The sequence below is a fragment of the Motacilla alba genome, chromosome 3, assembly GCF_015832195.1.
Source record: "Motacilla alba alba isolate MOTALB_02 chromosome 3, Motacilla_alba_V1.0_pri, whole genome shotgun sequence".
In the NCBI taxonomy this organism is placed as follows: domain Eukaryota; kingdom Metazoa; phylum Chordata; class Aves; order Passeriformes; family Motacillidae; genus Motacilla; species Motacilla alba.
In genome coordinates, this window is record NC_052018.1 from 104,377,527 (window position 1) to 104,402,882 (window position 25,356).

Sequence of the window (25,356 nt, forward strand, 5' to 3'; positions counted from 1 at the left end):
TTTACCAGTTCTTCATAAAGAGCATGTTGAAGAGGATTCCTGCAGCTAGCCCTCTTCTCCCTGGAATGGTCACATAGATAATGAACAGGAGACTTTCACTATCATCATCATCAAAAGGACCTGGTAAAACATGGAAGAAATACTACGAACAACCCTTTTCAGACCCATTGGAACTAGTCCTTAATAACACAGAAAATGCAACTTTCATTCATCATCTGACCTCAATGCTGTAAAGAAACACAGGAGTCCACAGGTAACGATCTAATTTGATTCTGCATGTTGATTAACAGTTAATTGCAATGTCTGATGTTACTTACACAGGTTGGGACTGAAGAAACCCAATGGCATAACTAGATTCCTAGGCATGTCCTGGATGTTGGTGCCTCTGCCACAGCACCATGGTATGACATTAGAACATGCACCGTAATCACTCCTGGACAGGAGGCACTAAAACAGAAATTAACACATGCAAGCCACCCTCTTCCACCCAAATCACACACAATTAAATTCCATCCATCACAATTCCTTCCAGAGTAAGAGGACACACAGTTGCATTAAAGGCGACATGATGGTGTCTGTTCGAGATGATTCCAAACAAGGCTGGGCACAGGAAAATCAATGGATTTCCTTGGAGGAACAAAGAACTGAACGAAGATGCCTCACCACAGTCCTCAGATATGAACAGTAATACAGGCCAACTCCAGAGCACGAGCAGTCAGCCAAGACAGAGGGCAGGTACAGCAAACTGTATCTCTTCCTATGGCCACAGTGCTCCTGCACCGTAACAGACTGTCTGTCACTTTTTGTCACACTTTTCGTCACTTGGTCACACACTGCCTCAAGCACATGCTTCCTTTGCACCTCTGCAGTAGTACAGGACAGTGGGACTTCATCATGGGTGGGCAGTTAAACATGCTGGAGATCAAGTCTGCCAATATAGGGAGAGCGGAATGATCCCAGGTAAAGGTGCCCGTTGTGCTCGTGTGCCTCGCTGACATAAGCTACTGTCACTCCAGTGGGATCATGGAAGCTTCTTTTGTAGGATCCTGTCTCACTGAGTTCAACAACAAGGCTATATTTGGGTACAAACTTCATCACAGTTTCCTGACTCAGCAACTGGAAGAAAAGAAAAAGAAATAAAATCAGCAAAAGGTTTTGCTCTCCACAATCTGATCTCAGACATTTATACAGGCAAAGACCACTCCACGCTCCTCAGAAGCAGCAGCTAAGAACACAAGGACACATTTTGAGTGAACACTCTCACACAGGGTTAACACATCAATATCTGTAAAGCCAACTTGAGAAGAAACAAAAGGATCAGCAGAAGCTCACTCTACTCCAGAGGCAGGCTGAAAGCCTGCCCACACAAGAGACAGCAGCTTGCTCTGGTGCAGCTGATGCCACGCTCCCCACAGCATCACTCAGAGCTCCTGCACTGCACCAGGAGAGACAGGGACAGCACAGACCTTGTTCAGCTGGAATGAAATCCTAAGCACTGCTTGATCTTTTTTTTTTTTTGAGGACAGAAGTATTTTCAAGTCTTTGCATTGTTTAAAAAGCACCATGCTGTTTCTTTAGCCCTTAAAAAAACCACATTATCCTTGCTCATCCTAAAGCGGGGTGACACAAAAACAGGCAGAAGTGAACCAGAACAAAATGTCACCTAACACCATCCACAACGTACACACTGTCTCCTAGGGTGCCTAGGGCAGTCATGGGAACAGCTCACACTTCCCAAATGCTCTTCAGACACCTGGCAATAAGCAGTTTAGGCACTTCAGGTGAAGTCTTCACATATCCAAATGCAGATCCTGTCTTGCTGCATGGTTAGAGATAGTCTCTTTTTCTTTCCTAAGATCAAGACGGAAGGCAACTTAAGAGATGTGTACCTGCTACTCAAAGAAGTAAATGTTAAATTTTACTACCTATTAATATATAAGGGCTGTTCTACCAGGGGAAAGAAACAACACTTTTAACCACAGCACCTAATGATTTTTTAAATCTTCCTGTGAAGAGGAAGAAACAGAACAAATATTTACCACTTCCATTCCTCTACTAAAGGTGATATTTTTCAAAAAAAAGTTATTTTTAATATTTTTTTTTACCTTAAATATCATCCTTTTAATCCATGTTTTTTCAGATAAGAAGTCCAACATGGAAAATCCAGGATTGGGTCGCACAGCTGCCATAGCTACCCAATATCCTCCAGAGCTGCTTAACCTGATATTGTCTGGAAGACCAGGCATATTCTCAACAAACATATCTGCTCCACCTTTCATCAGCCCAGACACATAATACCTGAAAAGTATAGATAACAGATTAGAACATCTAAACTCAATCAGTTTAAATGATAAATGACAGTCACAATATATAAAAAAAATATTTTCCCCATTATTTTGGTAGAGGGAAACACAGCACTGCCACACACTTCTCCCCAGGAAAAAAAGTCAGCTTACTCTACTGTGCTCAAGGAGACCATGATGGAAAGATTATGCAACCCAGACATTTAAAGTGAAATAAAAAAAAAAAAGTATTGAAGAAGGTCACCTTCTTTGTCATTTTTAACTAGGCATAACTGAAGTGTAGGGTTTGTCATTCCATTCATTTATTTAAACAATCCCTACACAGATTAGTAATAATTCCAAAGTCATACTTGCCTTCTGATTCTAGCCATGGTTGTCTCCTGCACCAGGACAAAGTCTTCTGCAGGAGAGAGCTGCACACCATTGGGAAACCTCAGCCCCACCATTAAGACTTTCACTTCTTTTGTCACTGTGTCATATTCAAGGAGGCTGAAAAGAAACCATTTTTGAGTGAAGACGAATATTTATGCATCTGTGTTTCATTCTTCAGGCATTCCATCTTTTCTCACATGCACCACTTTTAAGTTAAGAAGGCAGAATAGCCAGGAAGCATTTGTTTATGAACACAAGAGAAATAACAAGACACTTGAGAGTGGCAGCATTCATGAAGGATTTGGACTGAACATAATGCTAACACCTTCACTTCTAAAACAAAGCTCCCTGCCAGTCCTCTTGAAGGAAAAAGGGGAAGCTCACTTATTTTGCTGCAGGTCTCATTAGCAACACCCACACAATTCCCTCACCCTCCCCTATGCAGTGCAGTGTTTGCAAAGGTGGGTTTATAAAGAGAAAATATGTGAAGATAAGGAAGTGGTGAATTCCACTCCCACAACTGAGCTGACAGCAAGTGAAATGCCTTGGGAAGGAGATACTTGCCGCCCATCATCTGTGCCTTCCATAAGCAGGAACAAGTAGTCTTGTCTTTGCCATTTACTGCTGGAGTCAGTGAAGTAGATCTTCCTCCCATCCCTGGTCACTGTAAGATCGTTTACAAATGACAACTTCTGGCCTTCTATTGGTGTTTTGGTTGACACAAGCATCTTTGTTTCACCTGGATACAAAAGGAAGGAAAAAAAAAAAAAAAGACACACAATGTAGCTACACCAAAATGCATCTCTCTTTACTTTGTGTAGATTTGGGTTACAGGGAAGTGAAGAGCTTTTCACTATCACAATGAGATCAAGGCAACAAAAGTACAGTAAACATAACAAAAGGTTTTATGTATCAATCTTTTTCTTTTCCTTTTATGAAAACCAAAACAGCTACCACGGAGCTCTATTCATGGATCCTAGGATACCAATTTTAACAACAAAAAACATGTAACACCAGAAGATAAGTCACTGGTAGCTCTGATCCAGACAGCCAGACACAGAGAGTGATTGCTACAGGGAAATAAATATCAAGTTCTTGCATGACTCATTTCATCCAGACAGCTTCAAATCACTTTACAAAAAAAGACAGGCATTGTTTTGCCTGCAGCATCTGGCAAAACTGCAAACGAAGCCCAATCTGTCAGTGGAAGAAAACTTTGGAGAAGAAAAGTCATACCTGTATCAGGATCAACTTCATAGAGTCCATAATAAGCATCTGCCACAAACAGGGTGTTACTTGGCCCCACTCGCATGCCAAGTGGTCTTCCACAGGTTGGCTCATCTTCACGGCCTCCTTAGGAAACAATTTTAAAATGGTTTTCCAAACAGAAATAAATACAAGACATTCAGGGTGCCTATACAGGTGTGTTGGGTCTGGCTGAGATGATGAGCCCTCCCAGTGCTGTGCTTTTCACAGGCAGCTAAAAAGGTGTTTTGGCTACTGCTGAGCAGGGCTGGCACAGCATCAGTGCCCTCTCCAACATTCACCCCTCCAGCAGGCTGGGGGTGGGCAAGATCCTGGGAGGGGACACGGCCAGGACAGCTGGCCCAAACTGACCAAAGGGACATTCGATGCCACATGGTGCCAGCTGAGATATGAAGGCTAAGAAAAAGGAGGAGGAAGGGGAAGCAATTATTATTTACATTTGCCTTCCAAAACAAACTCTACACATGCTGCAGCCCTGCTTCCTGAGAAGCAGTCAGACATCACTGGCTGATGGAAAATAGAGAATAAAATATCTGAGGTTTGGTTTTTTTTTTTTCCTTTGCTTGCACATGTGACCTTTGAGTCAAACTGGCTTACAAAAACTCTATGGCATACATATGGCACATATACATTCATTTAACACGATTCCTACTTTACTAGGTGGGAGTGAAGCAGGTATCCCCACGCCATGTTTTCACCAGTCTAGAGATAATCATAGAATCTGTCAGGCTAGTAACTAACAGCTGCCCAACTTGGGGTAAAACCAGAAAATTGGATTTAACAAAATGCTTTTTCTCCAAAAGAATCAGTTTTATGCAGGTTTGGGGGTGTGTGTGCTCTGTTTTTAAATTAAATAATTTTTAATTTAAAAACCCCTTTCTTTTTCTGAAAAGGTCCAACATTGTCATGAACAGCTAGTTTCTCAAGACAAAGACGTTGAAGATTTCTATATGAGGAGGAAGGGGAATTTTGCAAACCTGAAGAATTTAGATAAATTAAAGGAGATATTTGAGTCCTGAAAGGCTAAGAACTTCAGAACATCAGCAGTCTGAAAACCTTAGCAAGATAAATTTTTGCAGAAGGCAGATGGCTACAGCCTTGCCACTTCCCAATTCAAGGAGCACAAAAGTCCAGGCTCCCCATTACCACTTTGGCCCCAAAGAACCAGGGCAGCACATCCTTCCCACCCCTCCCAAGCTGCTCAAGTCCAATGGAAATGAGCAGGAGAAAGGTGATTCTTCACACCCATTCCCACCCACATTCATACCTAAATCCAGTTTCCCATTAGCTGTCCTACCAAGGCTGTTCTACTTATCAGGCAGCCAAGAGAGTGCTGCCAAATCAGCCCAGAATCTAATCATGTCTAATCATCCACATAAAATTACATAGAATAAATGATGAACATGTCAATGAGAGCTAATAGTGACAGCAACAGTTCCTGACCTTAATTTCTAATATTAATTTTATTTAATATTTATTAATTTACTAATTCTAATATTAATTTCTAACTGGCAATCAGCACAGGGCTGCAGGACCTCAGGTGAGTTTCTGTATCATTGCCACAAACTCCCATCAGTCCCAACAAACATCAGCCAGGCTTCTCAGACTGCCCAGGCACTGCTGAGATGGACATTAAGCTCTTTACAGAGATAGTTCTGTAATAAATAAGCTGCTCCCAGTTTTCCTCACTCAGTTCCAGAAAACCCATTAAATGAAGCAAATAATTCATTCAGAAAGAGGTGTAGAATTCCACAAGAAATAATTGCAATTTTGCAGTGAGAAAACAAAAATACCATGACCAATCAGGATCTCTAAGTGCAGCAACAACTCCCAATGTGCTTACAAACAGAGGAAGGGAAATAGGTACTACAAAATGCAAGGCAAAATTCCATAGATGGGGAAGGTGATATTCATTTTCAAAATTCTCTAAGTTGCTGTCCTTCTGTCCTGGGTAACCCAAAAAGCGTGTATTGTATTCCATACCTTCCCTACTGCAACCTGCCCAAGATGACCACTGTCCTCTTAGAACCCAGGAGCTAGGAGAAGAACTGGGGTGTTTTAAGCCCAGACTCATGGACGCAGGTGACCTGGGGTCCCTCTAAAACAGAACGAACAGGCACAGAGCTCCTCTGCTCTCCCTGGGGCTTGGGAGCAGAGGCTGCAGCTTTTTTTGGCCAGGCTGCCAAGAAAGTTTTCAGGAGCAGGTTCTCTGAGTCAAGGCAGTGGAAGGCAGCCTGGCAGGTTTGTTTAGCTCCAGGCTTTGGAGGATTCTGTAACATCCTTCTGGCTGCTGTTGCCAGGGGCAGCTCCGTTTCTGGGCCAGGGAGGACGTTTCCTTCAGACCTTTTTTTGCTGCTGCCACCCAGGACAGCTCCACCAGCACCATCCCCTCTCTCCAGGAGTCCCAGCCACTGACCCAGTTCGAGCTGCCACTGTCAGGAGAGCTCCTCTCAGGTGGTGTGGAGCAGATGGATTGGCCATATTTGACTGGTTTTGGACAAGATTCTTCTGTTTTGTCCTTGTTCCCTGGTGGCTGTTTTCTGGGGGATGAGGGGGTTCTGTGATCATGGAGGCTTGGTTGCTCTGTTGATTTTTCTTTGACAACAAGACTCAGCACGTTTGTATCTAGTGGCTATTACTGTAATCTTGGTTGCTGCTGTTTTATTTTTTTAGTGAACTGGTATTTTTTCACTTATATCTTCTCACATTTATCTCTCCATAGTGGTGAAAAAGGAAGGGTTAAAAATACAAGGAGAGATAACTCATTTTGGAGTGTCACGTCTGTATAATTGTTTTAAGCCAAGACACTTTCCCAGTCACAAATTAGCTCAAGTTCATTCACTCACACTTGTTTAGAAGTCCTCAGTTTTTACGAGGTGGCCCTTCAGCTCAGAATCTTGGTAACTTCAGCTTTCACAAATATTAGACCAGATTGCTGCCCATTTTTTTCTTAAGATAGATGCTTTTTCTGGATGGACTAACGGGAAAAGGAATGCTATTTGTGATGCACTTCACTCTTGTCTTCCTCCCGATGTTAAGATGCAGGATTTTCCACCAGCACATCATCCATGGTGAAAGCCTGGGAGTCATGACACAAAACCTCCTTGCATTCTCAAATTTTACAGCTGGAAACTGCGTGCTTTGCTATCAAGATCACTCATTACCATTCTTTTGGCCCTCTGTTCTACTCTTCCTTCCAATGTTCCAATATTTTCAATCATACTTCACTGACACAAACACAAACAAAAATATTTCTGCTACAAATTTCTTCAGGCAAGATGTGCACCTGCAATCCAGACTGAACACAGTTTAACCAACACATGCCCTTGACCCAGACATTTTCAGGCACACTGTGCTCAGGAGCTGTCACTCACCACAAGGACCGTGGCCAATTCTGGCTATTGTTTGTATTTCCCCATCTTCAATTTTGATAATCTTCCCATCAGCTGTCCCAGTAAACAGAACATCTGCAAAAACAACTTGTGTGATTAGGTTGATCACAAAACAATACTGGTAAGCATCCTTCATCCTACTAGCATGAAGTAGGGAATAAGGAGACTTCAACATTTATTCACAGAAAACTTATTCCCAGTCAGGTTGATTAATTCACTCATAGGCCAGCTGTCCCTTGCAGGAAGGTTTCCATAAAGAGCTTCCAACGAGACTGATGAAACCAGGCAACATAAAAAAATCAACAGCTTTAGGTAATCCCTTTAGCACATTGTTAATAGATACAGGTAAAAAAGTATAATCTGAGGAAAGAATTTACAGTAGCTTCTTACTGGGTAATGTAATTTCTTACAAATATTTTACTAATAAATGAAAAGATAAAATGGAAGGAAAATAAATTATATGGCACCTAGTGAGCACCTCTTGCACTGAAGGATCTTTCAGTAAGGGTTAAGAGTAGTTCCTAGCCTTACCCCTTCTTCAGGAGGCACAAGAAACAACTCCTGCACAAAACCCAACCTCGTAGGGTTCCCACTATGAGGATCTCATGGCATTAGAAGCACAGGGAACTGATTAAGAAATTGCTCAGAGGTGGCATGGGTTTGTGACTTGGGAAGAACCCACCTGCCACGAGAGGAAAGTACAGGATGGCCCCTGTGTTGGTTAGATTTCTTGCAAGGAGAATCCAAGCTTTTAGAGTTATGAATATGGAATATGAGGGAGCTATGAATATGGGATATGATATTGTGCAACAGCATTAAAATGTAAATAAGCTATTTATCAATTTGAAATTTGTTTTCTGTCATAAAAGCAAAGATCAACATCACAAAATTCAGCTCACTCAGCACAATGAGCTTTAAAAGAACAAGTAGTAGCTCCTAAATATTAATTCCCACTTAAGAGCTAGCCAAATGAAAAATGAGACCACTTCCTCCAAATGTAAGTAGCCCCTGACTCCATTGCTGATGCTCTCAATCCTGGAAGACAGGGATTTTTAATGTGACAACAAGATTTACTTTGAACTCATGAAAGAGGAGAAAAACAGCATAGAGAACCTAGGTTTTTCTGCACAACACAATTACTTTTAGAAAACCTGCACATTGAAAATAACTCCCAGAGTTTGTTATCTAAGAGGGCTACTGCTGAACAAACTCTTCCCGATGGAAAAGGGTTTAAAGAGCCTTTTTTAGAAGCTGGTTTTGTCAGTGCTTACCCCCAATATTGACAATGGACTCTGGTCCAACCAGCTGGTTTTCCCACAGCCGTTCAGCTTTTCGTAACTTGGTGTTGGGCTCTAAAACACCCGTCAGGAGGGGAGGCTCCTTCAAACTACAAAACAGGAGGAGCACGTGATCCTTTGCGCAAAATGCAAACATTCTTGAGCAACACATTTGATCACTTTTTCCCCTAGCTTGCCAACTCCCGCACACCTGACCTATGCTTTACATAAAGCATGGTTCAAGAAGTGTTGCAGCAGCTTGAGCACTTGGCCTTCGGTGAAAATGCAGTTCCTGTCTCACAGAAGGCAAGACTGCACCTGTGTAACCACAAGCTGCACTGGCACCTTGGGTAGCAGACAATAATTTTATAGATTAATGTTTAGAGAAAGTAATTCAGCTCCTTCCATGATCAGCAGGGACACATAACTGCACAAGATGGCTCAGAAACAGACTGGGTGTGGACAATATTGCAATCACTCCCCAATTTCTCAATCCAGATAGAACCACTCGGCACTCTTAACTCTTGTTTTCTGAAACACAACAACAGAGCACACAGGAGAAGTTAGGCTTCCAGAACATCTGCTTCAAAACTTTTACCTTATGGGCTGAGGGTCTATAGGACAATCCAGGAGAACAGTCACTCCAAGCAGTGGCACAGCCACAGACACAGCCAAAGTCAGGAAGGTAACACGGAACACCTTGCTGCTGTAAGTACTGCCAAAACCAAACAAGAAATAGGATTAACATCGTTTTCAGATACAACAGTCCTTAAAATATCTGTAGCAGCCTCTTTTCTTCAGAAAAGGAAACAGTAACACTTTTGCACAACCACCATCCTCACCTTCAAGGTCCATTTTGAACATATTAGGATAAGAGAAAGGTCTCAAGATACTGGTACAAAAGGCTGAACATTTTTATGTGAAGGTTTCATTCATGCTACAAGTTACAGCTAACTAAAATAAAAACAAACAAAAAATAAACCAAACCAAAACAAACCATCTGAGAAACAGGATATTTTGGTTGTGGTTTGGTTGGGGGTTTCTTGACTTGATCTTTAGTTTTGGTAATGGTTTATATCCAGCACAAATTTTGAATAAAAACTTCCACTAAAATAACAAACACAGAGGAATGTGTGCTAAATTTAGTGAGCACTGGTTTGAAACTCAAACCCCAGAACAAAAAAGCAATTACTTGTTTTCTCTTTACACGTTAAAACACACAATAAAATTAGTAAAAATTTCTCCCATGGGAGAAAACCGTATTTTGCTCTCTACAAGTTTTAGAGGAATCAATCAGGCATTGACAGAGAAAAGCAGAGAGCCAAGCCCAACAAATCCTAGCCTTGAACTGGAAAAGCAGCACGTCTAATTTTAGCTGTTCCGAACCATTCACTGGCCCAGCCAGCCAGGCCCCTTACAGGATCAGTTAAATAAAGACAAACAGTGCCTGGTGGTGCTGCACTAATCCCTGGACCACTTCCACTGTTTTGTCCTTCATCAGTCAATCATCCTGACAGTAGGAAATATGAACCACTTCCCAGAGCACAAATATCCCAGCTGGGCAGCTACACGCATGTACTTGTGGTACTGATACCAGCACCAAGGTAACCTTTGGGATTATCAGCGAGAACAGCAAGGACAGAACTAGGCATTGGGATTTAGGCAGGATTTAAGCACTTCCTGCCTTACCAGTAGATGTCATGAGGAAGCAAAAACCTCCTAGTCTGTGTCCCCTTGGATCTGGAATTGAGAGCAGGGTGTTGGATAAAAGACAATCCCCAAGTTTACAAAAAAACTTCAGCCTTTGGCCTGGTCTGTCCACTGTCCTTCAAGAGATGAAAGCTCAACAAAGTAAGATCAAAAGTACTGTCAGCAGACACCTGAGCACCTCTGGGATAGCTGAGAACAGCTCACACAAAAGGAGCTGGGAATGAACAGGAACAGAATGGGAACTCATCTTCAAAAGGCAACCTAATTAAAGCTCCTAAAAGCACGATTTAAGTAAGAGCCATATTTTGGATCCTCAAGCAGACTTGCAAGGAACTGACAATAAAGAAAAAAGGCAGGAAGAATAAGGTGACAAGCAAACTCACACTTCAAGCCTGCAAATTGCAAGACCTAGTTTAGACACTGCTGAAACCACGAGAATTTAAATAAAACCCAAAAGCTTTACAAAAAAAAAAAAAAAAAAAAAACTAAAAAGTCATCTACTCAGAATCCTTCTCAAACTACACAATATTGAATAGTGACAACTGTCAGTCACCGGCAAGAATCACTGAGGGAAAGGTCCACGAACAGTGAAGCAGAAAACCTTAGTCAGTTGTGTCTCTGTGATTAATCCTACATGGCCTACAACCACAAATCTCAGAGATGCTGATGCTCTCCTCCAAAAACAGAGTGCAAGCCATCAGCCCTTCATTCTCATGACCCTGAAGGGCTGAGATAAGAATCTGCAAAGTACTCAAATCAGAAGAGCTACAATAGATGGTGAACAAAAGTATTACAAGCCATCAGCTACCTTATGCAATGAAAGGCACAGCAAACGCTACCACCTCCCTATTGCAGCTACCGCCTTTAATCACAATGAAGAGATTGTTTTTTTGGTAAAATTCCTAAACAGAAAATTGTAAATAGAATATTTTTTTAACTTAGCCACAAACAGACTGTTCGTTAGGTCAGACACGCGCAGATTAGTCGAAAACCTGCAGATTACTCTATAAACTATTACCAAGACATAAACAGACTAACCACAATTACACAGGACTTAATCACACCCACAATAAACCTGCACAAGCCACACTGGGATGACTGCTACTTCTTGCCTGGCAAAAGATGAACAGGAGAGGAGAAGAGAGGAGAAGACAGGAGAAGACAGGAGAAGACAGGAGAACACAGGAGAAGACCAAACCGATTTTTTTCGTTGATAAAAGCTGTTCCTGCGGGTCGGTAGAACAGGTGAGGCGCTGTCCCACCCCTTCCTGACCGTCAGCCCCCTCCAGGAGGAGCAGGAGCACAGGGGTACCGCCGGGCTCACAGCCGCGGGTGCCCAGCACCAGCCAAGCCGCGAAACCGCGGCCCCGCTCCGCCCGCCCGCAGCGGCCCAGTGCCCTCAGTGCCCCCGGTGCCCAGCCCCGGGGCAGCCCCCAGCCCTTCCAGCCCCTCCCCGGGCACTCCGAGCCCGGCCCGCCGCTCCCCCGGCCCGGCCGTGCCTTGCGGGCGGTGTCCGCGCCCTCACGGGGCCCTCCCGGGCAGCGCTCCCCGGGACCGGGCCCAGCCTCGGCCCTGCAGCCGCACTGTCACAGCGGGCGCCCCGCCCGGGTCCCCACCTGCCCTCCTTGGCCTCCTGCGCCGGGCTGTCCTCGGTGATGACCTGCGGCCGGAGCGGCCGCCGCTGCCGCAGCCCCTCCGCCTCATTCATCCCGATCCCGCTCCCGATCCCGATCCCGCTCCCGCGGCCGCCGCCGCCGCGCACCGGAACCGCGGCCCCGCCCCTCGAGCCCGGCCCCGCCCCCCGCCACCGGGCCACGCCCCCACCACCGGGCCCCGCCACCGGGCCACGCCCCCACCACCGGGCCACGCCCTTCAACCTGGACCACGCCCATCTCCCCAGGGCCACGCCCTTCAAGCCGGCCACGCCCCACTCTGGTCCCCGCGGTCATTCCCGTGGCCACTTCCAGCTGCCGGGATGGCAGAAAAGCTTCACAGAAACCCCTTGACCGTGACAGAGGCTCCGCACGCGCCAGAAATTATTTCCTTCCATAGGAAAGTTTTGGGATTTTTGTCATTTGGGTACACTGCCACACATAGTGTGGGTCTCGCTCATGCACTGGGCCTCAATTACAGGCATTTTTTGGGATTTTGGTGTATATCTGAGCTTTTTAAACAGGTTTCACTGGTGGTACAGTGTTTCCTGTCACCGTTTCTTTGTAACCACAAGAAAGGCACGACCAAATTTCCTCTCTAATATGGAAACGTCTCCAACAAAAATAATATGATTTTCTGATTAACTAAACTTTTACTGACTCTCACCATAGTCAAGTTACTTGGGTTTCCTTTTCCTGCTTGAAGCCAAGATTCAGCTTCAGACTAAGGAAGCCCCTCTGAGTGCCGTGACTGGCAGCATTCAGGGCAACCTGCTTCTGCAAGGAGCCACCAATGTACAACTCCCTGCCAGTCCAACAGCAGGGAGATGGGAATGCTGACGTGGGAATGCGCTCAGTAAGTTTTTGAAAACAGCTGTTGAACTGCCTGCACATCTTCAGGTGGAAAAGGCAAACTCCAATGTGGGAAAGAGCTGCTTTTCCAGCTCCCCCGGCCCTGGTCAGTGTTGGAGTCAGGATTCCAGGCTGCAGCAGTTTGCAGGTGGTGTTTGACCAATGCACTGAAGTGGGGGCACAGTTTCACTCCTCATCCTCTGCCCTGGGACATACCATGGCTGCTCTGGTTTTGTGCGTTCTAGTTTTATCTCTTGCTGCACGTGGTTGTTGAAACGTCATTCAGAGCCCTTGCCTTTCAGCAACAGATCTCGACCAATGATAACTTCAGCTTATTTACATGCTGAACTTAATGTGAATTTGATTTTGAAATAGCTCCTTTTAATACAAACACGCCTATGAACTAAAATTAAAATTTTGCTTAAATAGTGCATTTTTTTTTCCAATTCATGGTGGTGTCTGATAAAAAAAAAATTACATTGATTTATCCTATTAGGGACATGTGCAAATTTGATTAAGTTCCTTTTGTATAATTTTGCTTACAGAAAGTTCCTTTCCACTGCTAATAAAAGTTTGCTTAAATTATATTTACCATAGCTCAAGAAAACCCTTTCAGAGACACAGTTCCTGTCTCTTGTGGCATGAAAGCTGTTTCGGGGAGTGGGTGTAAAACCTCCCCAGTGTGAGGATGGAGAACATATTGCACTGTCCGTACATAACTGTTTTCTGCTGGGGAAGATCCTCAGTATTAGAAGAAGATACTTTGATAGTGCTTTTACATCTTTAATATTTCATAAAATCTTAATCGGTGACCTTTTTTGAGAGGTTTTGTTTTCAAACATCTGTTCTGCCTTTTAGCGTATAACAATGAAAGCCATAACAATGTTATGGTATGTCATGAAAATAAATATTTTGTGTCCCATCGTGGGAGTGAGGAAAGATTTAGAAGAAAAACCTGAAATTGCCAAGCTGGATTGGTGATGCGGTTGTGTTTTTTGAGGGGTGTGTGTAGCTGTCATATTCCCATTACGTCAATATATCATCCATCTTTCTCCTCAGAACACCATCCAGCGACGTAGCCAAATGCTTCAAGGAATTTTCCTTTGGTACCTTGAGGCAGTTTGTTCCCCTGCCGCCCGAACCGGGATGGGGAAAGACACGATCCGTTTGCAGTCACGGGCAGAGGGGATTACAGCAAAACCTCTTCCCGTCTTTCCCAGCACTGCAGATCCGATTGCAGACGCCTGGTGGAGCAGGATGCTTACAAGCTGCTTGTCACTGCGCGCTGCTGGCTCTGCCTGTTCATAAGGAACGCCTGGAGGAAAAGCGCGTTTTTTCACTTGTTTTTCTGCTTGCCCTCTCTACAGAAGATTGTAGGAGGACAACGGCTCAGGAAGTTCATGCACCCTTCAGTTCCCTCCTCGCCCAGGGCCACAGAAAGGCAAGCTGCACATGCGGCTGTAGTGCCTTAAAGGACAGCTGCTGCATCATAAGCCCATCCCGGGCACCTGTGTGAATTGCAAATTGAGATGACTTGCAACTGAAAATGGGGAATTTTGAGGCGGTAATATTTCCCCTGTGAAATACTTCTTCTGTGGGAGACACGGTGTGGAGAAAATGTGGCTCTGCTTAGCAGCTGTACTAAATGCCTTTGCAGATGTTCAGAAGATACATTGAACGTTAATGTTAAATAGTTAATATTGATCCAAAGGGGGAGAAACATAGCTGATCATGTATTAACCAGTGGGAAACGGGTCCAACACAAAAACAGGGAAAGATACATGCAGCCCCTCTGCATAACCAGATGTTCCCATGATCCATGTGTCTGGAGATCCCTGAGGATCCCTGAGGACTGTGCATGCATGAGCTTTTCTGCTCTTCCTAGGACAACATTCCCAGAAATCTTCCTTATGGTGCTTGTGTTCTCTGCTGGAGCTATGTATTGCTAGGTTTAGTCACCCTGACGAAGGACCTTCTTTGTCCTGTATTTCGAAAGAATTTCTGTATTTCCCCTGTATTTCGAAGGAATCAATGTATTTCTGTGTTACAGAAAGAGAACTACCTAAACCTTAGAATCAGGTTAGGTGAATTCTGTCAGAAGTACTGTAATACATGGCAGATACTTAGGAATAGAGGTGGAAATTAATGAGCAGAGAAAGGGAAAGAAGTTGAAAGTGGTAAGGAACTTTCTGCAACCAAAATTATACAAAAGGAACTTCAGCAAATTTTCACATGTACTTAATAGGATAACATTTGTAAAATTTCAAACCATTTGCTGTTGGCAACTGTGCTTTTAAAAAAACACGAACCCGTGCTGTAACTATAATAAGAAAGCCTTTATACTGGCAAGAGAGATGATGCTCCTGCAAAGTTCTTCAACTATAACGATGATGCAAGGACCCAAAGCAGAACTATTTCAAGCTCTTTGCAAGTTCTGGTTTTATAATCTTATCAAGACTGTGAAAGCAAAGTGATGCTGTAGACAGAAGATGGACATTGGAGTCTTACAGCAAATTCAGCACATGTTTACATCTGCTTAACACAGCCTTCAGGGAATGCAACTTTGCCAGGCCAGAAATTCTGAATTCCCACCAAAACAAATGAGAATTGCAAGTCTTAGCAGCAAATAAGAATCTGAAAGTGATCAAGAAGGACATTATACCTTCAGCAGTCCTTGATTGTACATCTGTATGGTTAGTCTAAAACTCAGCTGCAGAAGAGCATGAAAATCTACAGCTGAATGAAAAGATGGTTTCAAATGAACATTTGATCCTTCTTGGCCCAATTACAGGAATACAGCTAAGAAATGATCCTGTGGAAATCAATGTGGCTGTAGCAATGCCATCTCAGTAAAGCCACGAAAATATATGAGCCCACAGGATACAAGACTGTCATAAAAAATACAGTCTGTTCTACCTGTTTCAAGGTTCCCTAAGAAACACCGGCCTTTTAAGATAAACTTTGTGTATTCTCACACTGCATTGCAAATAAGGCCTTCCTGGGGGAACGGGATGCTCTGCTGTCACAGGCACATGCCTGAGAGTGTTGGGGGCTGGGGCACAAAACTGCAAAAAGATTCCCCAGGAGATGTCTGATATTTGCAAACCATATCCTGGGCTGCATCAGAACCAGCACAGCCAGAAGGTGGAGGACAGTTGTTCTACCCCTCCATGCCGCTGACATTCCACCTGCAGAACTTCATCCGTCTCTGCCGGACTCCCCAACACAGACAGCAAGAACATGGATGGGCTGGAGCAGGTGCTGAGGAGGGATACCAAGATGCTGGGAGGGCTGGAGCACCTCCTTTCCTGCAAGGAAAGGCTGAGACAGCTCAGCTTCTTCAGCCTGGAAAAGAGACTTAGGCTTAGGCTTGCCCAAACTTTGGCCTTCCACTGACAGCAACCTACAAGAAAGCTGGGCAGGGACTTTGTACAAGGGCAGGAAGGGACAGGACACAGAAGAATGGATCCAAATGGAAAGAGAGTAGGTTTAGATGAGGGATTCAGAAAAAAGACTCTCCTGGAACAGGTTGCCCCGAGAAGGTGTGGATGTCCCATCCCTGACAGTGTTCAAGACCAAGCTGGATGGAGCTCTAGGTAAGCCAATCTAGTGCAAGGGGTCCCCAGCCACAGCAGGGGGTTTGCAACCATGTGATTTTTCAGGTCCCTTCTAAGCCAAACCATGCCATGACACCACGATTCTGGGATACTTCCCCTCCTCATCCTCTGGCAGAAAAACAAACTTGGGACCGAGTTCGACATTGCAGACTCCGTCTTTTGGCAGCCTGCAACTGTCTCAAGAGAGGGTGAAAAGAGATGACATTACTGACACGATTTCCCTTTTCTACCTGAAAATTAAAGGCCCCACTCCACTCTGGCACAACCATCAGGACAGGGAATTCTTCCCAGGGAAATGCCTCATCTCACTCACGGAAGAAGAAAGCTACAAGCCAACACTTTTATTCCTTTCTGTATTGATTTATTCGGTTATTTATTTCATAGATATTTATTTCTTTATTTCTTTCGTTCCACGGGGCTCGAGGCGGCTCCTCCGCTGGGTTCGCGAAGGCAGCAGCAGCAGCAGCAGCGCCTCTCTCGATCGCTCTTCCGCTCGACTTTCTGCTCGCTTTCCGTCCCCTTTTCCCTCTCACACCCCGTTCACTCCCGTGCCGTGCTGTGCCGCCCGTCCGTGTTCCGCCTCTCCCATGCCGCGTCCCGCAAGGCGCCCCTCGGCGGGGCCGCCCCCTGCCCTCCCCGCCGCCTCCGCCGGGCTCTCTCCGTACTGCCGGTGGCGCCGCTGCAAGTGCCGCTCGCTCTGCTGCTGGCGGAGCAGCACGGACTTTTGGCTCCACCTGGTCCGGGCTCTGGCCCCGAACGAAGCCCCGGCCCCGAAGGAAGCCTCTCCCGCGGTTCCGCCCGCAGCCGCCCCGCTGCCGCCCGGCTCCCGCTCCGGCAATCGCCGGGCAATGGCGAGCAGCAGCGGGGCCGGGCAGGGGGTGCCGAGAGCGGCGCAGCCCCGGCCCCGCTGACGGCGTCGCGGTCCCCCCGCAGCACAAGGGCGCCCTTGCGCCCCTGGAGCTGGCGCTGCTGTGGATGGTGTCGAGCCCTGGCTTCCGCGGCGTCGTGCGGCTCCTGGACTGGTTCGAGCTGCCCGACGGCTTCGCGCCGGTCATGGAGCGTCCGGAGCGCTGTCAGGAGCTCTGGTACTTCCCGGACGAGCGGGGGTTCCTGGCGGAGCCCGTGGCGTGGGGGCTGTTCGGCCAGGTGCTGGAGGCCGTGCAGCAGCACCGCACCAGCCGCGGCGTCCTGCACCGCGACATCAAGGCCGAGAACGTCCTCGTCGACCTGGCCACCGGCGAGGCGGATCTCATCGACTTCGGGTGAGGCATGATCCTCCAGGACGCGTTCTACACCTGGATGTCAGGTGAGCCCAAAGCCAGGGCCCAGCCGGGCAGCGGAGGTTCCCCCCTTTGCTGGCACAGGGGAAAGAGAGCGGGAGGGAGACAGGGAGAATCGTCCTTCAGCCGGCTGCAGCCAAGTTGCTTTTCGGTGGGGCAGGGGCTGGCTTTTGTGGAACGGGAGCTGGCTGGGAGGGACAGAGGGAGCTGCCTGATGAGCTGCGCCCGTGTCCCATAGGAACGCCGGAGTACAGCCCACTGGAGTGGATCCTCTTCGGCTGCTACCGTGGCTAGCCAGCCACCATCTCGTCCCTGGGCATCCTGCTCTATGACCTGGTCTGCAGGCACCTTCCTTTCCACAGCAATGAGGACATCATCCACGGCCAACTCGTCTTCCCACCGCAGATGTCTCAAGGTGAGGATGCACTTTCTCATAAACGGTGGCCCTTTTCTATGGGAAAAAAAATTCAACCCCCAGTGTTTCCAGGCTGGGACAGAGAGGGTTTTTGGAGCTCCAAGAGCACCCAAAGTCCTAGTTACTGGACTATGATGTTGATGTTGACAATATTTAGAGGCTTCCTATATGCACGTACTCACAAAAGTTGTGCCTCCCACCCAGAGGAGATCTCCTTCCTCTGAGCCCCACGTGCAACAGAGAGCGGGAGAATGGGAAAAATGGCACTGGCTATGATGATGACAGAAAAAACCCAAAAAACTAGTTGAGTTCAGAGGGAAAAGGATGTAAGGTAAGGAGACCAAGCTAAGTCCTGTATGGTAGATTTTCCGTGGATGTGCTGTAGGCAGAGCTTGGAGACCTTTTCCTGTGCTGTGGGTCCATGGAGCTGAGCCAAGAAAGAGCTCACCTGGACGCTGCACTTCAGGCTGTGTGTCCAGAGTGAAGGGCTGGGAGGTGGCCATGGGGAGAGCAGCCCAGAGCCCAGGCACACGATTGCCTTTGCAGCAGGGCCAGGACCTGCACTTGTTTTGGGTTTGCCGTGGGGTGCCAGGAGGAGGCAGATGAACAACAGCTTTGGTAGACAGAAAGTCCAATCAAGGCTAGGCTACTTGATTTCAGCCTTGCAGAGAAAGGGCCCAAAGCATCCCTGACAGGAACTGACCCTTTCATGAAGTTTGTAGAGGTCCTGGTTTGGCTCTTTAGCTGGGCCAGAAATGATGGGCTACTAAGCATGGGTGTGCATCCGCCCCTGCTGCCTCCAGCCACATTCCTGGCCATGGTGTGGGGACCCTGGAGCAAGTGGGGCAGGCAGAGAGCTTGCAGAGAGCAGCAGGGCAGGGAGCTGTGCTGAACTTCCTCAATGCCATTGAGCATGAGGTGATGGATGTGTGGGAGCTGGAGAGCAGCGAGCATCCTGAGAGCTCATCAGCATCTGGGCTCCAAGGCTGCTGGGGAACTGTAGGAGGGAAGGGCAGCAGCAGAAGAAATGAGGGGCTTGAGAAAAGCAGGGGTTGACCTCCCTTAGAACGGCTTTGTGGGGACATGGCTGGAGATGAGCCCTGGCTGTGAGGTACCTTAGCGTCTGGGAGAGAACAGTGACCTCAAGCCACTGCCATGCCATCCAGAAGGCCAGTGGAGGCAGGGGCGCCTCAGAACATCTTGATGTCAAACATGTGGATGCCAGCTGGGAATGCAGTCCCACTTGCAGAGGAGTGAGCATGATGTGGGAAACAGAACACATCTAGGTAGAAAACTTTTGACCGTACAGGATCTTCTGGATCCATTGTCCCCCAAATATGTCAATGGTAGTCCCGTTGTAATGCCAAGTAACAAAGAGCAGCATAAATGACACAAAGAAAACATGGCAAAAGAGAAAGAGGAGAGCCCAGGGAGGAAAGGATGTGGTGAGACACTGGCATATCGAGTGAGCTGCAATCCCATAACCTCAAGGCTAGCAGGTCATGGTCTCACATTCTCTTCTTGGTTTATGTAAATTTCATTTATTTTTTTAGTTTTTTAAAATCATCAAAATAAAATATATACAATTAAAAACATATCATAAAAATTTAAAAATACAATCAAAACACATTTATTCAAAACTATCAGAACATATGTACATCAGAACATATGAAGCCTAACGCATAAATCCTATTCTTGACACACTCTTTGGACAGTCGTCAGCTTCTTCCTGAACTTGGAGGAAAGACAGCTCTTCTGGACTGGAGGAAAGGACTTTGTGGGTAAAGGAATATCAGAAGTGTCTGGAGAAAGCTTCTTGGAAAGACTGTAACCAGTCAGGCCTGCAAAGTGGAGATATAGTGTAACAGAAGTGCCACGGAAACCTAAAGCAACTGAAGCTCCATAATTCATTGGACACATTTCCTGGAAACTTCTAAACAGGTGCACAGGGAAGCATGCTCCTGCTGGCAGACACTTGAGGCAGACTGGGAGTTTTCCCTGTGGATTTCCTGATGACCAGCCTCCAGAAGGAATCTTTTTCCCCTCTTACCATTGGAGCATTCCATCCTTCCCTTCGGATTTGTTAACTCAATACTGCTAAGAGGAATTGAACACAGGCTAGTTGCAGGAAAAGAAATAACAATGAAATTTTCTCAAAAATTTAACAAACCCTTGAGTGTCACACCCATTAGATGTGTTGTTGATAGAGGTGGGAGCTCACCAAACCCACTTCTTCCTTGTCTCAGATGTGACATTTGGAAAGCTTGGTTAAAATCCATTCTGTTAAAAATGTCTTTAAATTCATTTCAATTCCATGATGGGCTCAGTGGACTCTCCCAGAGCCCAGTCCCTGGGAGTGTTCTCCAGTGGTGCAGTGAAAATTCCTCCAGTATGATGTGTTGAGTGGCAGGAGCTGGACTTGTACCTTGGAGCCCTGGAAATGCTGTGCAGGAAAAAGAAACATTCCTCTCCATCCTTCACATGCCTTTTATCTCCCTGCAGCCTTTCTAGTGTCAAAATGAGTAGAGAAAAGGAAGGCATTTTGCCTGAAATGAGAAATGTTCCCACATCTTCCGCCTGCCCTTGAAGCAGAAAACCTTTCCTTGGGGTAGTTTCTGAGCTGAACCCTATGAGATGTGAAGGAGATTCATGGACATTGCCTGGTTTTGCACTGGCAGAAATAGGGAAACCTCCTGTGATAGAAAGTCCTTTTGACTTTTCCAATGAAGGGGCAGACATCCGAATGGATGCAGCATAGGCGGTGTGCGAGTTTGTCATCCTCTGACAGCACAAGCCCAAAGCCACCTAGGGCAGGTTCCCAATGCCAAATCTCTTCCCTGGCTGTCTCTGCCTGTGTCAGTGTTGCAGGCTGAGGCTGGGGGAGGAGATGCCTTCTGCCTTGTCCCTGTCCCTGCCTTGCCTGATCCCTGAAGAGTGGAATGGTGCCAGACAAAATGCAGTCTCTGGGGCATCTCGGACAGGCCATGCTTTCAAGATGAAACTCCATGACACATATGGCTTCAGACAGGAGCATCTGCAAAGCTGCTGAGGGGAAGGCACAGAGCGAGACAAACCCAGTATTTCTGAGGGAAATTCCTTGACACCAAACAAATCTGAGTCATCAAACAGCTGACCTGATGCTTCAAGACATGGGCCAAAGGGGAAACCTTTCAGTGTGTTTGGTCCAGGCCAGTTTGTGCTCAAGGCAAAGGTGTGTCAGTGCACTTGGCTCCTTCTCTCCTCATTGTGTCTGGCATGCACAGGAGCCTAGAGCTCCTGCAGAAACCATCACAGCACTCAGTGGGAGCAAACTTGTGTCCAGTGATCACACAGAGCTGTGGTGTCCCGCCCTCCAGCTCATTGGAATGAGGAACTGTTCCAGTCCTCTTGAAGGAGCTAAGGAGGTTTGGCCTTCAGATCAGCTCCTTCCTGGCTGTTCATTTGCTGCCCTGGGTGAGCTGCTGCTTGTGGCAACACTTGTTTCCCAGCTGACAGCCCTGCTCCGCTGGCCAGCAGCCATTGCAGGAGCTTGTGCTAGTGACATTGGACCTTTCAGATCTTCCCAAGGAAAGCTCAGGGCAGAACTCGTCCAAAGAGCATTGCCTGGGCAATGCCTTTGACATGAAATCTTTCCTCTGTGCTCCATGCCATGCACAGCAAATGTTTGAGGAAGCAAGTTTGCTGCTTCAGAAATCCCTTAAATCAGTCAGTTAAACTGTAACAGAAAATGATTTGGGATGTATAATCTCACTTTAGTTCATTGTGCAGACAGCTACAGTGAGCTGTGTGTCTTGCCACCAAGAACTTAGAGAAGTGGGGAGAGATGGAGTCAGCAGCGCAAGGATCTGCATTGTGATTCTCCCACAGGCCTGAGGACACGGCCCCCTTCCACTGGGCCACGGCTTTTTACCCTCCATCAAAGCTTTGTGCTTCAGATTGTGGTGGTGAATGGCCCCGGCCTTGTCCGGCCACACGGTGATCTGGGAAGTGCTTGTCAGGCCTCGGCCTTGCTGAACAGCCCCTGGGCTCAGCTCCTCTTGAGCTTCCAGAGACACGGAGTGCTCCCAGGAACTTGTGCTGTCTAACCAGCTCCTGGGCTCTTCTGGGAACAGCCTTAGAAACCACTTGTCTTGCCTGAACGGCATGACATCCTCCTTCTCCCACTTTCAAGGTCAGGCTGCTGACCCACCGTGCGGCCATGACGAAGCATTTTGCGGCTCAGGCCCACTCTCTTGTGGCCCATAAACAGCGCTCCAAAAGGAGGCCTTGGGGCCCTGCTGGACCACAGTGGCTGCCAGCAGCAACCTCCCTCTGAGTGGGGCCTCTCAGAGGCAGCGAGCTCTCAAGTGTGCTGCCCTGGCAGGGTGAGCGATCAACAATGGATCCTGGGCCAATAGCCCCGCTCCTGGAGGCTCCAGTTTAGCCACTGTTAACCGTGAGTGCTGTTAAGCTTTTAGGCCATATTCCTTTTTATCCTTGTCCTTTCTTTTCCTTTGTCAAACGCACCTGAATACACACACACACACACACACACACACACACACACACACACACATATAATTCTCAGAATGTTTCTTGTTTGATTGACTGCATTTTGTTTCTTCTTTTCCCTTGTTGTTCCTTAACCAGCTAGTAAGTAATAGGGTGAAGTTGCCAATTAATTTTCTTGAGCTGTTGCTTAATATTTAATCTGGTTTTTACGGAACCTTGCCTGGGAATTTTTAAGCAATCTTAGATCCTTGTTTGTAACAAGCCTTGGGAGCATGAGGTGCAGGGTTGGCACTGGAAAGCAGGAGAGTCATTCCAAAGTGATGAGTTTAACTATCCATTGGATTACTCTTCTATTTATTTGACTCTCATAAGCCAAGCTTTTCTTGGAGGCAGAATGTGTGTGGGATGCACTACGGCATTGTCCCATAGCTCTGGGCTGAATGGCACGCAGGCTGGAGTGTAAATAGATTTGAGGAACCCTTGTCACTCATTATTGGCCTCACAGTCCACTCATCCTTTTGCAAGGAAGTTGCAAACAACACAGCTGGACTGCTGTCCTGGGTAAATATACATACAGATGACTTTTCCAAAGCAGTGCATCTTTTCCCTGTGAAGTACACATCCTCTTCTTACCAATGAAATTGTGATTGAAGACACCTGTGAGCCAGATCTGAGTGAGATTGCAAAGCAGCAAAGCTTTCCCATTTGGGCACACTTCTCTCTGCTTCTTTGCTCAGGCCTTTGGTGAGCTCAGAACACATCTAGGTAGAAAACTTTTGACCCTACAGGATCTTTTGGATCCAGTGTCCCCCAAACACGTCAATGTGTGGCCCTGTTGCAGTGACAAGTTAAAAACAGCATGGCAAATAACACAAAGAAAACATGGCAAAAGAGGAAGAGGAGATGCGCAGTGAGGAAAGGATGTGGTGAGACACTGACACATCGAGTGAGATGCACTCCCATAATCTCTAGGCTAGCAGGTCCTTGTCTCACATTCTCTCCTTGGTTTATGTAAATTTTATTTATTTTTTTAGTTTTTTTAAATCATCAAAATAAAATATATACAATTAAAAGATGTCAACAACATTTATAGATACAATCAAAATATTTATTCAAAACTACATCTAAATATCAGAACATATATCCATCTGTAACTACGAAGCGTAACACAAAAATCCTATTCTTGAAACACTCTTCGGACCGTTGGGTGCTTCTTCCTGAACTTGGAGGAAAGACAGCTCTTCTGGACTGGAGGCAAGGACTTTGTGCATGAGGGAATATCCGAAGCATCCAGAGAAATCTTCTTGGCAAGCCTGGAGCCAGTCAGGCCTGCAAAGTGGAGACATACCATGTATAGTCATTTCAGAACAGACATGCCCCGTACTTACCTGCATGTTCCGAGGTCTTCTCGTGGCTTCTGCTGCGGGATCTTGGCCTGGAGAAAATGGAGGGCAAAAGAGCATATGAGGAAGTAGAAGGAGAAAGGAGGAAATGGGCGCACCATGAAAGGAGGAAAACCTTCCTAGCATGGTCACTGCTGAAGGAGGAAATGCACATAATAATCCCAACAGGATGCAGAGCTGATTAATTGTTCTTCAGCTTTCAGTTGCTGGAGTCACACCGAGCTGGCCAAGCTCAGGCTGAAATAATAGCCAAGTCCAGCAGGGAACCCATCCTGAGGCACTTTGAAGCCCTACCTCCTCTTACCCACCACCACCTCTGCTCTTGGGGCATTGCTGCTGGGTTTGACATTGGATGGGCCAAATGCTGAATACACAGAGGTTTGCCTAAGTGCCTCGGATAGGTGACTGTGCAAAATCACCACAGGAGATGGGAAGGGTGGGTTGAACAATACACACTGGAGCAGCAGACCCCTTGGCTTACCTCATCTCCCGGGACTCCTGGAAATCCAGCTGGGGAGAGCTGCGCAGAGACCCCGCAGCACTGCCAACAGGGAGACTTCCTGCCGTGCATATTGAAGGGATCAAAGGCAGTCCCAGTGACGCCTTCTTCATTTCCCCACCACTGGGATACAGGAAGGAAGCCTGTAAAGAGGAGAACACAGTGCTCTGATCAATCATCCACCCCTGCCCATTTGATGCCTCAAGAAGTTTATCTATGCTCTTAACTGGCACCTTGACAAAAAGTCAAACTGATGCAGCAGATTGGTTATGGACGGGGAATAGAAAGGGAACTGGTGAGGAAGAGACCATGGCACACATCTGACACCTCTCCCCTCCTGCTCACTCCTCTGCAAATGCGGCTGCATTCCCAGCTGGCATCCACATGTTTGACATGAAGATGTTCTGGGGCGCCACAGCCTCCACTGGCCTTCTGGATGGCATGGCAGTGGCTTGAGATCACTGATCTCTCCCTGACCCTAAGGTGCCTCACAGCCAGGGCTCATCTCCAGCCATGTCCCCACAAAGCCACTCTGCAGGATGTCTACCCCTGCTTTTCTCAAGCCCCTCATTTCTTCTGCTGCTGCCCTTCCCTCCTACAGTTCCCCAGCAGCCTTGGAGCCCAGATGCTGCTGAGCTCTCGGGATGCTCGCTGCTCTTCAGCTCCCACACATTCATCACCTCAGCCTCAGTGGCATTGAGGAAGTTCAGCACAGCTCCCTGCCCTGCTGCTCTCTGCAAGCTCTCTGCCTGCCCCACTTGCTCCAGGGCTCCCATGCCATGGCCACCAATGGGGCTGGAGGCAGCAGGGGCAGATGCACACCCATG

General features: G+C 46.8%; 2 protein-coding genes across 2 annotated transcripts; one reads left to right on the top strand and one right to left on the bottom strand.

Annotated features, from left to right (window-relative positions):
* Positions 1–254: 254 nt before the first annotated feature.
* LOC119699390 (adipocyte plasma membrane associated protein) lies at positions 255–12,117 on the bottom strand. Its single transcript, XM_038132789.1, has 9 exons — positions 11,937–12,117; positions 9,209–9,325; positions 8,605–8,720; positions 7,316–7,408; positions 3,912–4,028; positions 3,240–3,414; positions 2,658–2,792; positions 2,106–2,298; positions 255–1,116 (listed from the first exon to the last, which is right to left on the bottom strand). Exons 1-9 carry the CDS (start codon positions 12,026–12,028, stop codon positions 907–909), a joined length of 1,248 nt encoding a protein of 415 aa, XP_037988717.1. The 5' UTR covers positions 12,029–12,117; the 3' UTR covers positions 255–906.
* A 4,200-nt stretch (positions 12,118–16,317) lies between these two features.
* LOC119699144 lies at positions 16,318–18,535 on the top strand. Its single transcript, XM_038132194.1, has 3 exons — positions 16,318–16,420; positions 16,896–17,747; positions 17,960–18,535. Exons 1-2 carry the CDS (start codon positions 16,318–16,320, stop codon positions 17,705–17,707), a joined length of 915 nt encoding a protein of 304 aa, XP_037988122.1. The 3' UTR covers positions 17,708–17,747; positions 17,960–18,535.
* Positions 18,536–25,356: the final 6,821 nt, after the last annotated feature.